The sequence below is a fragment of the Pagrus major genome, chromosome 9 (assembly GCF_040436345.1).
Source record: "Pagrus major chromosome 9, Pma_NU_1.0".
Classification (NCBI taxonomy): Eukaryota; Metazoa; Chordata; class Actinopteri; order Spariformes; family Sparidae; genus Pagrus; species Pagrus major.
The window spans coordinates 27,949,258-27,963,953 of NC_133223.1; the positions used below are offsets into that span (position 1 = coordinate 27,949,258).

At 41.5% G+C, this 14,696-nt stretch overlaps 1 protein-coding gene across 1 annotated transcript in view; it reads left to right on the forward strand.

The window, feature by feature from the left end:
* dnah7 (dynein, axonemal, heavy chain 7) overlaps window positions 1-14,696 on the forward strand; it is a 77,030-nt gene that overhangs the window by 58,222 nt on the left and 4,112 nt on the right. Inside the window, exons 55-64 of the mRNA XM_073474307.1 lie at window positions 2,168-2,260; window positions 2,401-2,577; window positions 2,836-2,997; window positions 3,091-3,291; window positions 3,492-3,653; window positions 4,381-4,566; window positions 5,596-5,733; window positions 8,934-9,164; window positions 11,569-11,721; window positions 14,181-14,358. Of these exons, the coding sequence (XP_073330408.1) occupies window positions 2,168-2,260; window positions 2,401-2,577; window positions 2,836-2,997; window positions 3,091-3,291; window positions 3,492-3,653; window positions 4,381-4,566; window positions 5,596-5,733; window positions 8,934-9,164; window positions 11,569-11,721; window positions 14,181-14,358 (1,681 nt within the window). The remainder of the gene's footprint in view (window positions 1-2,167; window positions 2,261-2,400; window positions 2,578-2,835; window positions 2,998-3,090; window positions 3,292-3,491; window positions 3,654-4,380; window positions 4,567-5,595; window positions 5,734-8,933; window positions 9,165-11,568; window positions 11,722-14,180; window positions 14,359-14,696) is intronic.

The window sequence follows — 14,696 nt, forward strand, 5'->3', positions numbered from 1 at the left end:
AATCAGATTATGGCCGACCAAAAAAGATTAAATATGGAGAAAACATCACTGATGACGTATTGGTGTTGAGCTGAGCTATTTGCACTAACACTGAACCTAGCTTAGTGGCAGCCATAGCTCAGACTGCTTGTCATTTAGGCTAAGATTCTAATAAAAGTTGTTTGTTGCTTTCCTGATAAAACCTGAACATCAAACAAAAGCAAATCTCTCCTCGATAAGAGAGAGAGAGCAGAGACGGAGTGTGGATTAGATATGTTTTCTTCATTGTAGTTTCCTAAGCAGTTCTGCTTCTACAACTGCATGTCTTCAAATATAATAATATTATTGATGCTGCCAAACAGGTCATCTTAGTATTTCTTATTTTACTACAGTATGAGCATACCGTATGATTATGTTACAATCTTTGTAATTTTTTTAAAATATTCTATTTTAATTATTTTTTATTGCTGATTAAGTGATGCTGATTCACTTTTGAACGTTTACGTTTCAATGTCTTATTTTATTTTAGGTCAAATAATTGAGTTTTATGAGTTTAAAGGTACAATATGTAAGAATCTGCCACCTGTCGAAGCAAGCATATCACCAGTAACCGCTAATTACTGCCAGCTGATGGTGTTATTAGCTAGTTCGCTCAGCTAGCCGTGCAGTTAATGGTCCAAACTGGGAGTTTGCAGTGGTATTATGAGACAGGACAGGCTGGGGCTAGCCTGTTAGCATGATAACTTCAGTACATATCTCTGCAACACATAATGTCAGAACTGTTATTTCTTCACATTCTGTTGATAATTTTAGTTGATTTTTAAAAACATATTTAAACCAAACACCTTACATATTGCCCCTGTAATTTGGTATAGACAAATGGGACAGGGAACAAAGAGAGTGGGAGGAAAATAATTTGCCTGCCAGGTGGAGACGATGCACACAGACACCCTCCCTCCATCTTTGAATGATAAAGAATCTAAAATTGAAGTTTTATCCAATTAAATCTTTTTTGTACCTGTTGTGCTCGTCACATCTATGCAATCTAGACGCAAGAACAGCTGTTTAATCGACGTGTGGTGCACGCAAACAAACACGTGTGCAGCACACATGCTTGCCTCATTGATGACACACACAAGCACACACCACCTTTGATTTATAATCAACAGAATCAGCCACAACACTTCTATCTAATTAAATCGAGTTTGTTCCAGTTGTGGAATTCACATTTATTCAATCTCGATGCAAGAACAGCTGTTCAATCAAGCACACAGGCACTCAGGCTCACACACGCGAACACACCACTGCACACACAGAGAATCCCCAGGAGATCCTAAATAGGTGTATCCGTCTCAAAGCACCTGCCAACACACATAGCCAGAAGTCTCTCGATAAACAGCCTGGGGAAAATAATTCCAAAAGTTCCGGCTACCATTGCTCATTTCCTCTGGTACACTTGTTCCACAAATTAATCAAACATTTTGCTCTGACCCAGTACCCAGTGGCTTTTCAGTTTCCCCACCTCTTTCTTCTTCCTCTTTTTTTGCTTTTCTACAGTCTTTGCCTGTTCATAGATATTTATCTATCTCCCCGCATTACTCTCCTCCCCATTCACATTACAGATTGCCCCTCTTTTGCTTAATTACATTGCTTAATCTTGCAACAGCTCAATACAATGCAACCCGACCCCAGAACTTTTCCCCATCCTCTCCGAGGAAAGTTGACAAAAAAGGCACTCAACTGCATGTTAGCTGAAGGTAACCTAATGAGGGACAAGCCTCCTTCACTGATGAATAAAAATGACTGGATTTTCTCATTATAAACACCATTAATATCCACCAATTAATCATCTGTGTGGCTTTTTAGGGACTTCTCTTGTTTACTTTATTGTATTGTGGGACAGTCACTTCAGTGTTGGCATTTTAATTTTGGACTAATGCAACAGAATGACGACATGACAACAAGCATGAAAGACATGAAACTTGATTAGCTTGAAATATATATGTTTTTTTAATACTACTAAACTGGTAGATTTCAATACCATAGATGAGCAAATGTACTTCGATAACCGTTAATTTTCATACCACGTTGTACCTTGAAACCGGTATATGGCTGCAACCCTAGAGGAATCTGAAGTAACTCTTATACAGTCAGAATTCAGTATGGCCTGTGTTGTGCATATCTGCAGAACCCCCATCAGACTCCCTTCCCTGAAAAATGGCAGGAGAAGCTGACCCAGTTTCAGAGGATGCTGATGGTCCGTTGTCTGAGACCAGACAAGGTCAGTTCATTTGCTGTTGATGATATGATATTATTAGGATATTGAGTTGTAAATTGTATCATATTTCAGGAGGTTCATCAGGTTGTAAGGACTACCTCTCTGCACACACAGTTAACACACTCCATTTATGTTGCCCCCAGATTATTCCCATGGTGCAGGAATTTGTCTCCGACAGTTTGGGTCGCCCCTTCATCGAAGCGCCACCCTTTAACCTGAGTAAGGCCTTCGTTGATAGCCACTGCTGTGCCTCCCTCATCTTCATTCTCTCCCCCGGCTCTGACCCCATGGCTGCATTGCTGAAGTTCGGAGATGAAAAGGTACCGAGACACCTGGGAAATTCAGCAGCTTTGAAGCCTGCTGTGTTTACAGACTCAAAATGAAAGCAGAAATTGAATCCTCCAGATATCCCAGGCTCCCACACACATCTTAAAAGCACTGGTATTTTTGGCTCCTATCCAGTCAAAAAGCAGCTACATGAGTGTGCATGTGTGTGTGTGTGTGTGTGTGTGTGTGTGTGTGTGTGTGTGTGTGTGTGTGTGTGTGTGTGTCTGTGCACGACTGTTCTTATCCCTTAGGGCTTTACGGGTAACAAGCTGACCTCGCTCTCCCTGGGCCAAGGCCAGGGCCCTATTGCTATGCGTATGATTGAGACAGCCATTAAAGAGGGCACCTGGGTGGTTCTGCAGAACTGCCACTTAGCCACCTCGTGGATGTCAACACTGGAGAGAGTCTGTGAGGTCAGAACACGCACTTATGCTTTCTACTCACCAGATGGGAACAGTCCTGATGCAGGTCTTTGAATATTTTTTTTCATTCGTGGCCGTGTGCAGGAGCTGAACCCAGACACGACGCACCCTGAATTCAGGCTGTGGCTGACGAGCTACCCGTCTCCCACTTTCCCAGTTGCGGTGCTTCAAAATGGGGTGAAGATGACCAATGAGGCTCCGAAAGGCCTGCGCGCGAACATTGCACGCTCCTTCCTCATGGACCCCATCTCTGACCCGGAGTTTTTTGGCAGCTGCAACAAGCCGGTCAGTGTGTACTTGCATGTCTCTGTGTATGTCTAGATATCGTGCTGTGCATATCCATCATACCTACACCAGTGGGTGTCCTGAGCTCCTTTGTGTCTGTAATCACCCCTACCGTGCTTTTCAGAGTGTTTGTTTTAGCTGTGTTCATCTAATTATTTACCTAAGACCACACCTTCCATGTATGCTTATCCACCTGTCAGGCAGCGTTCAAGAAGCTACTATACGGCCTGTGTTTCTTCCACGCCCTGATCCAGGAGAGGAGGAAGTTCGGACCTATAGGCTGGAACATTCCTTACGAGTTCAATGAGACCGACCTCCGGATCTCTGTAAAGCAGCTACACATGTTCCTTGAACAATACGAGGTAGTTCATTTTTAAGTGTCTTTCCTCTAACTGATGATTTATCGTATTGTTCTCCTGTAACTCCATTAAAATAAGTTATGAGTAACATTATCAGATCCTTTCCCCAGACACAAAATACGTACATTGTCATATATATACTTTAGAGGCACTCACATGAACTGACTTTATAGAATGAAACTCTAAAACTGTCACATGCAGATGCCACCTACACCATCCACTCCCACATATATATTTTCAACATCTAAGCCCATAATAGAAATTCTGGCTTTTACAAGTGGGCTCCTCTTCACTCAAGTATCAGCTTTCATGAGCTATATTCAAAAACCCTCTTGACATTTTTCCACAAACAGATAGCACTCCAACCCTCCACCGTTCCCTGTTTCTCAGCTGCAGCTGAGAAAAAGTGGCAGGAATAAACTACTGAGGGTATTTTTTTTGAACGGAGTGACATTTTCATCTTGTAACCAAGTGTCGCTCACTGAATTTGTAAGTGGAAGCCTCCTCCAGAAAATGCCACAGTGGCCACAGCCCCACCCTTTCACCTCCTACTACGTCAGTTTCCATTCCAAGTCGATGTCGTAAAGTGAATTTCAGCCAGGTGCACACAATACAAGAAGATTAAACGCACACATTGAATCCTGCATTTCTCAATGCTCACCTTCTATTTAAATGTGCAACCCTGACGCACGGTACCTGTTCAAAATGCATGAGTTCTTGTTTCCCGCAGGAAGTGCCGTTTGATGCCATCCGCTACATGACTGGCGAGTGTAACTATGGAGGCCGTGTGACGGATGACTGGGACAGACGGACACTGGGCACCATCCTCTCTAACTTCTACACCTCAAAGGTCACCGAGGACCCTGACTACAAGTTTGATCCCAGTGGGCTCTACTATGCACCAGCTGAGGGAGATGTAAGAAAAAGAAAATCCCACAAAATAGCTTTAAATCTTTTCTAACTCCGCTCTTAGCATTTCAAATTTATCTTTAGATTTGAAGATTTATAGAGATAAGGAAATGCCAAATATCAATACCAGGGAGATTTAGGTTGATCACATTAGGTCGGTCACATTTAAAAGGCTACAGTTTCACCACAAGGGGGAGCTGCTGAATGTTAAGTAGCTCTTGCAAGGTTTGTTTTTACCTTTATGTTTATACCGTAACTTGATATGTTTTTTCAATCCTTTAATAACAACTACAACAAGGAAACTTCCTTATTCCAATCAAGTATTTATTCTACACAAACCTACATATTCTGCCTGTGTGATTGAGGTAACCACATGCACAGCTCTAGCTACTGTTATGGAATAGCTGTTTTTGTGTATTCACAATAGATTGACCTTTTTGAGATGTCATACATCTCAGCATAGATATGTTAGGCAGCATGTTATTTAAATATAAATATCGAAAGTCTTCTTTAAAATGTCGTCCAACAAAGTAGTTTTCCTAAGTTGAGACGGCAGAACTGAAAACATTTCCTTGTCCACGTACCCGTCAGTGCCTGGAGTATCAGTGCCTTAAAACTCAAGAAAAGTGAAACTCACTTTAATGTGCTTGTTTTTAAACTAAGTATATCACAGGACTCACAGTTGCTTAGCACTGTCGTTGAGCTACCTTTAAAAAGTCATTAGGAGATAAAATGTGTGTAACAAGGCACAGCAGGCAGCCACCATCAGTGTGAGTTGATATATTTGTTAACACAAGTGCAATCTATGGCGCGCTCCATTTTATTTGGCATTTTGTTCTCCAGCGTTGCACCCCCCTCCAACCGCATCTTTTATTCATGAAGTCACATTTACATAGTCATTATAATAAATGTCAGCAATCTAAGGAGCCGACTTGTTTTTCAATGAGTGTTATTACTCGAGATGTTTCCTGATGTTGCGTTGAAAATTGTCCTTTCCCTTCACTCTCCCTCTGTTTCCTGCCTCTCTGTTTTGCAGTACAATAGCTACATAGAATACACCAAGTCGCTGCCGCTCAACCCGTCGCCGGAGATTTTCGGCATGAACGCCAACGCAGATATCACCAAAGATCAGGCTGAGACACAGCTGCTGTTTGACAGCATCTTGCTTACACAGGTAAACACACCTGGACGTGGAAACAGCGGTGGAAAGTAACTACATACATTTACTCAAGTACAGTTTTGTGTTACTTTTTTCTTTAGTTGAAAATCTTTGCTTTATGCTACTTGTGATTCCACTCCACTACATTTCAAAGGGAAATGTATATACCTGGAAGTATATATGGTAAAAAAAATAAGCCCCACCCCACCACTTAACAGCTGCAACATTAAGACGATGAACACATAAATAATAATAATAATTCAATAACAGAACTGATACTACTGATACTGTACTTATGATGAAGTCAGCATTTGAATGCAGGACTTTCTCTTGCACCTGTGTATTTTTACACTGCGGTATTACCACTTTAACTTATTTAAAGGTCTGATCAACTTCCACCACTGCCTGTGAAACAAAAAGTCGATTACTGATCAAAACAAACAAACTACTATATGTTAAAACACACCGACAAAACATTCATTTGAGCCATTGTAACTTTACACTTTGGGAACGAGACGAATAAACAACACGAATATGCATAAAATGTTGCTTCAAAGCTATTCACACTGGCAGTGAGGTGAATTCGATTGATAGTATGCGCCAATATGCGATATTGCGACACAGGTATATTATCACATTACAGTTAAGCTTAAGAAGCAGGGCAGGGACTGGTAGATAAACAGTGCCAGCTAACAAAGCTATAACAAGGCCACGGGGATCTTTGGGTTCGCACTGCAGCACTGACTGTCTCGCTGACAGGTAGAGAGGTCACATTGACTGGTTCATCTCAGCTGACTGTCTCTGGCTCCAGTCCAGACCACTATGATGTATAAATACGTTTAAACGCAAACGTTACAAACAAATTAACCGATCGAGGCAGCTATAGATCAGCTCTCATGTTTTGCGAGGTAAAATGACTGTTTTTATCAAAGTAGTCTGGTGGATTTGACACCACAGATGGATATAACAGCTTCAGTTCCCTGTCAGTAAATCCCACAGTTACAGCAGCCTGCCTGTTGCAGGGAGCAATCGAAATCACTCATCCCAAGTCACCTTTGTCATATTGGCTACATAATTTTGTGTCCCTTTTCATATACTACAAGCTGATAACAAACAATCAACAGGTTGTGACATGACGTCCGTTTCGCTCATGATTGGTTGGTTGATGAATACTATTGCTTTTACTCATGAAGACAGAGGGCCAGGATGTCATGCAGTATTGTGATCCCTCTGCCATTAAATGACCTGGAGGTTTATGACCGTAAATACATTTTAAGAATATATCAGACATGAAACAGCAGCGTGGCCTGGCGTCGATGCAGGGGGGAAAAAAGAGAGCACTGATTTTCAGTCCCAGCTGCTCTGGGTCGCTTCCCAAACTAATGCGCCCCCTCTTGGCCCGAATCCCAGATGCTCAGTCGGAGTGTCACCACTCAGCTGGTACGTTTTCAAATTGTCGATAGCACGCATCACACTCTCGCCCAGCACATGCATGACACGCACACACCAAAACAACAACACCAAACAAATAAGTAAACACATTAACACACTTCCACCGAGGCAGTGAAACACTGTTTGACACAGACGCACACAGCATCAATATGCTTCCCACGAGCTTCCACTGACTTTTATAACTATCTTCGCCAGACTTAAATATTTTATTGCCCTCCATTAAAATGTACTATGCAACATTAATTAAAGAGAAAAACTATGAATAAATATTTCAGTTGTTTGTGGAGAGACTTCTCAAAGAACAATAGAAATCTCTCTTATTACGTTTTCTTCCTTTGACACTGCAAAGACTCACAGTGGCTTTGGCGGAGCTGTGTGATCCCACATCATTATATCTCAGCTCTGCAGAGTTAGACTAGGTTAGCTTGTCGAGGATTATATCTTAACTCTTCCCGGCTCCAGTCAATGTCGGCTGCGAATCAAATCTAACAGATTTCAAGTCAAGACCTACTTGGAGAAGACAGACGTGCAGCTTCTCCTGCAAAGTGGAAAGAGTTTTTTATATATCCATGTATCCGTTTATTTTTTTTTATTTTAAGATACGGAGCGGCGCCTCTCATTTAGCAAAGATTTCTCACCCTGCCAAAACTTGTCTAAACCCCAGTGGGAATTAAACTTTATGTTGAACAAGTGCAAGTGAGCTACATATACAACGAGATCACACTCTTGTTGTATATGTAGCTATGTAGTGTGCACACTCTGTATGGACCCTATACATTCTAATTCCCCTGATTTAATCTCTTAAAGATACCAATATACAGCATGCTGTCACAAACACCAATAGTATGTTCAGACAGCCACAGACCTGGCTTGCTGCAAACAAATAGAAAATCATTTCCACGGGCATTGCCACTCCAAGCTAAAATTAGAGCTCAATGGAGTCTGGCATTTATTCATATAAACTCCTTTCAACAAGATTAATAATGGCTTCAGTCATGTGTGGACTTTATTAGCATCTAATACGTTCTCATCAGTCTCAATGACCGATAAACAGGGAGAGGCTTCAAATGGAATGAAAAAGCTATTTGTCATTCCCCTACTGTAACCCCAATGCCATTAGCCAATGATTATCCATTACCGCTGGCTGGTGACTGAGCATCAAATAGGTAAATGGTGCAAGTTGAGCCGAGAGGAAGGCGGAAGAATCACAGATTAGAGTGAGTGATTATCAGCATGAACGATTATCAGAATTGTTGATAAGATTGTGTCAGATTTCTGTGTGGGGGGGAAATGTTGTGAAGCCTTCCATCTTATGAGGCTCTGTGTGAGTGTGTGTGAGTGTGTGTGTGTGTGTGTGTGTTCACAGAGAGATTTCAGTAAATATATGCATAGATTATCAGTGGGGGCAGTATTCTAGCCTGAGAAATGTCGAATTTAGAAAGGGAAGATGAAATTAAGATTTAAATCGCATGACCGATATTCTGTGTCATTTCAAAGCATATATCTAAAGCAATCCGGCACAAAGACGATGAAATATAAGCAAAGACAAGTCAGAAGTCACAACCTCTTAAAATCAGGGTCTTTTGGGGACCAAATTAGCACCAGTGCAAAAGAGTCCTTAAAAGGGAATACATAATTTGACAAGTCAAAGGATGGCAAAAGATAATTTCTCCCCAAAAAACGATGAACTGTCACACCGATCTGAGCCACAAGTCCTGCCTCCGCTTCTCATCCGTCCTCTGTCGCTCTGTGTCTCTGATCAGTCCCGCTCGTCAGGCGGAGACGCCAAATCCTCAGATGACATGGTCTTTGATGTGGCAGCTGACATCCTGAGCAAGCTGCCGGCAGACTTCGACTTGGAGGCAGCGATGAGGCGCTTCCCCACCAGCTACAATCAGAGCATGAACACAGTGCTGGTGCAGGAGATGGGCCGCTTCAACAACCTGCTCAGAACCATCCGAGACTCCTGTGTCAACATTCAGAAGGCCATAAAGGTAAGCGGGAGGAGTTGGTAGAGATGCGGTCGGGCGGTGGAAAAAATGATATTATTATATTGACCACATGTGAGATTCATGTTCATGTTAACAGTCTCAATCTTGGTCCCGTTCCCCAGGATCCTTGTTGTTTGGATACTTATAGCGTGATGTACAGCCAAATGCACTGTAATTACACTAAATTTGTTTGTTTTAGATAAACAGTGAGGCCGAATGATGAATCATCATTGATTTTACATTTCTGTACAGTGAAAGCAATATTGCATTAGAGGAGGCACACCTCTGATGAATGATTACAGAGGAAACTCCGGTAATACATCTTCAGAAATCAGATACTGTAAGCGCCCTGCACAGCGCTCCGAATGCACTAATCTAACACCATAATATTCTATTACAAGGAAACACTTGGACAGTAATTGTGAAAGTTTAGGGCAATTAACCATCGTACAGAGCTGCTTCCTCCCGAAAATCTATGTACAGTCTGTTGCTTTATTTTGTATCTTACAAGCTCTGCTATTAGATTATGCACCAGAAAAAGTTATAAAGCAATGAGCTGTAGAAAAAAAGAAACGGATACTTTACAGAGATGTTGTCGACCCTGTGGGAATGACAAGGATGAAGCAGCCACCTAAATCATTAACTCGCGCTCCTGACCTTCTCTCAGAAAGTGCTCTTTTCTGCTGTAGCAGAGAAAAGAACAGAGCTCACTCTGCAAAGACATTTAGTCAGACTGCTTTCTTTTGCAGAGGCCATAGACTCTAATCTACAGTAGGCTGCATCTAATGATTATTGTCATTATCGATTATTCCGCTGATTATTTCCAGCAGTGAGTGCATCGCCAGGAAATGTTTTCACTTTATGAATCTGTTTGTGTCATCATGACAAAATGTGGTTCGCAGAGACACCTGCTGTAGCAGGAACTACCACAGAGGTAAATTATATATGATATAGTGTGATCCTGTCACAAGATGGTCTCTAGTTTTCAGCTCTAATCTACAGTCGTACTTGAGGCTGTTCCAAAGCACAGCAGTGCTTTAAGTTAACAGCCCACCTGTTAACTGACAATGGCAAACTGACTGCATTTGTATAGCGCTTTTCTAATCTCACCAACCACTCAAAGCACATTTCAGTCAGCATTCAAGCACTGGTGGCACTGACTGCTCATCAGAAACACAGTCACACACTGTTAGAACAACCACTAGGAAAGGTTTGGGGGGTGTTGAATGCAGCCACTGACTGAAACCACAGACCCTCCGATTGGTTGGACAGTCCTACCTCGTTGTTAACATGCCTTATGCATTATGTTAACCATGTTCATCATCTTCGTTTAGCTCATCTTCGGTTGATTGTCATATCGAGATCTTCAGTTACATTCATGCTCTCTGCATCATGAATATCTGCCCCAAATTTGATCTTAATCTATGTAATAGTGGTCATAAAATTTTAGTCTGAACCAGAGAGGTGGTCCAGCCAACTGAAAATGGCCATCCCCAGAGCCGCGTCGTTTGCATATCATAAAAATATGAACATATGTTTGTGATGTCAGATTTCTAAAGGAATAATTTTAAACTTTGGAAAAAAAGGAAGAGGGAGGGTGCCTAAGTAGTAGTAGCAGTAACCACCACTGCTGCATGTGATGAGCTAAGACTCTCGATAATTAGGCAGACTCCCAAATATATTTATTTTAAAGTCTTAATATAATTTTAATCAGTGTGTTTTTAAAAATTGCCAGCAAGTGATGCTTAAAGAAATGAAAGTGTCTACTTAGACCACAACATCCTCAGGCAAAAAAAAATTGTGACTTTGTATTTCCAAACGTTTGGAGATTTCGTAGGACAGGACACAGCCAACAATTAGACCACATTAGAGTAAGACTGTAATTATTTGGCTCATAAAATTATTTCATAAAGTGTTGCGAAGCAAAGACTAAACAGAATGTAATCTGAATACAGTATATATGTACATGAATATGTGTAGCATCGCACTCCTAATTACACCACATTCAAAACTGGATAAAAACCAGAACACAAGTGTGTCTTTTTATTCCATTTAGTAAACAAACTTCAGACACATTCCCTCTCCTCCTGAGATACACCAGTCTCAGGGGATTGAAGTGGAGAGAGCATCAAGAGTTAGGAAGGCGAATGAACACATCGGCTTTCATACTGGTATCAAAAGCCCCCTGCAGAGCGATAAGGGTTGCCATTATGTGGCTGTCTGTCACCTATCTGCAGAGAGAAGTTTGTAAGTGCAAGCTTGAATACCTCTAATATTCAATTCAGTGTTAGAAGAGCGCTTTAAAAACTTCACATTCTCAAATAGCGACGGTGTTAATCAGTCGTTTGTGGGTGAATGCGTGCATTTGCATTCGTGTGAGTGTTTTTTTGTGTGTGTTCCTGTGCAGGGGCTGGTGGTGATGTCTGCAGAGCTGGAGGAGGTGGTTAGCAGCATCTTGACGGGTCGTATCCCCGGCATGTGGATGAAGAAGTCCTACCCCAGCCTCAAACCGCTGGGAAGCTACGTTAGGGACCACCTGGAGCGACTCAAGTTCTTACAGGTACTGAAACCAGCTACAAGGCTCAAAATCAGACGCTGAAAAGTGAAAGAAGTGTTTTGGGGTTTGACATCACTACTGAGTAAAAAAGCCTTTGGGAGTACAATCACAAATCACTCTCAGATCATTTGTCAATACAGGAAACCACCGATGGCAGTACTAAATTAGGAGCATATGAAAACTAAAAAAAGGGAAAAGTATTTTAGGATACCACAGTTGTAGCACTTACACAAACTAGATAAAATAGTGAACACGTTCAGTTAATTAAGGCAAAACACAATAAAACAACATATATCAGCAACCATAAGTTCTGAATGAGACAGAAATACAACTTACATTATAGCAATGCACACGTCACATAATGGTGATTAATACTCAAGAATGTCCAGAATTTTTCTGTTAAAGGGCTATTCTGGTATTTTTAAACCTGGGCCCTAATATTTATATGTTTCAGTGTGTAAATGATTCATATTTATATATTTTACATCCTTTAAGAATGCTTGTTTTCTTTAAACTGACAGGCCGAGGTTGTTATTCTAAGTGTCTGACAACATTACAGAAATGATTCCTATGGGGACAAACCTCTTTGTTAGACAATAACAGCCATTTTGTCACCAGAAACACAATTCTCGTTCAAGGAGAGGTCTCACTCTGAGGTGAGTTGTTACAGTTGTTCCTGAATGAAGATTGTCAAAGTCATTTAAATAGTCAGTCATGACTTTGTAAATAAATTCTGGCTGGCAGTTCCTTCTAGATAAAGTCCAAACTCCTCTCTGTAACTCCTTCCACGGTCATCCTTCTGCAACACCTCACCTCTTGTGAGATTTCAGAGCGAGACCTCTCCTTGACTTGTGTTTCTGGTTACAAAAGAGTCTTATGGTCTAACAAAAGCAGTCTCTCTCTGCAGGAATAATTTCCATAATGTTGTCAGACACTTAGAATGCCAACCTCAGTCTATTGTAGTGGATGTGAGTTTGATAAGTTGCCTCAACAGATTACACTGCAGCCCTGATGCTGCCAGCTGAGGCGATCTGCTGGACGGACTCCAACAGCTTTATCAAATATGAATCATTTACACACCAAAATGTCAATATAGGGCCCACGTTTAAAAATACCAGAATTCCCCTCAAAGGCTGGGCAGTAGGCAGGCTTTCTCACAAAAGAAAAGCCAATATGAAATCTATTTGAGAGTGATTGAGTCGCCACAGTCACCTGGATCTACTTCAATGCTCCTTGTCATAGACTCTACAAGTCCCTTGAACAACGTTTGGCCCCCTCAGAGATGAGGAGCTGGTATCACATGCTAGGTTAGCGCCCGTTGTAGCCTCTAAAGAGACCTGAAACGCTGCCTTAAGCTGTGTCACACTTCAGTTACATAAGACCACTTCACTTAATAACACATAGGAGTCAGACGAGCTCTAGAAATGCTTTTCACTCATGATTTGGCGCAAGAAACACATGCAGACTCATGAGTTACTGTATCATGTGAGTCTGCAAAGTGACCTTCATCACCCAACAGTCGGTTCCCATGTCGGAGAAGTACTGTATCCCTCCTGTTCATCGGTACTCGTGGAATGAAAGGAATGCCCATGACTCCCCCACAGGGTGAGCTGGACAGTCACGGGTTTCTTGTCTGACACAGCTTGCTTCCTTTAAACACAATACCTCGACATTTTAGGAAAACATGTTTGCTGTTTTGACAGAAGTTGGGAGAAAAACATCAGTTTCATCTCAGTGTGTTCAGTAGAAGTATTCAGATTGAGTTAAAACATGTAAGATAAGTGTACGGATGTAATATGATGTTGTAGTGTGTAATAATGGCAGTTTTGAAGACAGATTTAAAGGAATTTATACAAGAAACAAGCTTTTTTTGTTTAAAATGAATGGACAAGTTAATAAATAAAACAATACTGTAAAAAAGGATGGTCCGACTTAAACTTTTGTTTAGTCAAGTGTGTAAATAAAAAGCAGATCTTTGGGAAACAGTACATCTCTATCTTACTTTACTAAAGTGAACTAAACTGTGATGAACTTGGCTGCAACATCACACATTTTACAAATGTGTTTCATTACTCCCTCCTCACTAAAAATGGACTGGCATGGTTGTAGGTAAGTGGGTACTTTAATCCACATGCTGTGGCGTGTGGATTAAAGTACTAATTCCTCCTGGACAGAAGTGATTAACTCACTATCTGCATCTATCAACAGAAATCTCTCTGTTCGTCCTGTTTGTCTGTTTGCAGGGGTCCAGGGCTGCACAGCTTGACTTCCAAAAAAGACAACCTTTTAAGCTGCAGAGAGAGATTTTGTTGAGCTGTAAGGCTCATAAGCATATTTGTTTTAGCTGTGCTAATGGTAGTGGTTGCTACTTTATGTTTTTGTTGTTCACCCGTGCATTTTTACACATATTCTTTATTTTATGGATTAACCCGTCTGTCTTCTTTGACCTGTTGTGTTTTCAGGACTGGTACGATCAGGGGACGCCTGCTGTATTCTGGGTGTCGGGATTCTTCTTCACTCAGGCCTTCCTCACAGGCAGCCAGCAGAACTACGCCAGGAAACACACCGTCCCTATTGACCTGCTCGGCTTCGACTTCCAGGTCCTGGATGACAAACAATACAAACAGCCCCCAGAGGACGGTAGGATACTAACTGGGGTTGGTGGAGAAGAAAGGATGTTTGTGTACTTGGATGTTTAGACAGAGTGTAGGATGGTAGTTTAATGGTAAAAGCAAAATATAAGGACAGCTTTTGATTGGTTAAATGGCCAGGAATATAGAAGAAGAGGGAAGGAGTCAGAAAGGGGTTTTAGAAAGCAAGTGAAATGAGCAGTGGGTGTAGGAAGAAACAAAACCTGACATTAGTCTGACTGAATATAAGAGAGTCGGAGTGTTAAGTGAGAAAGTAAGTTGAAGCAAATCCTCCCCGCGTCTCGTCTGCACGCAGGCCTGCGTCAGCCCCTCGCTGTGCCTCCAGCT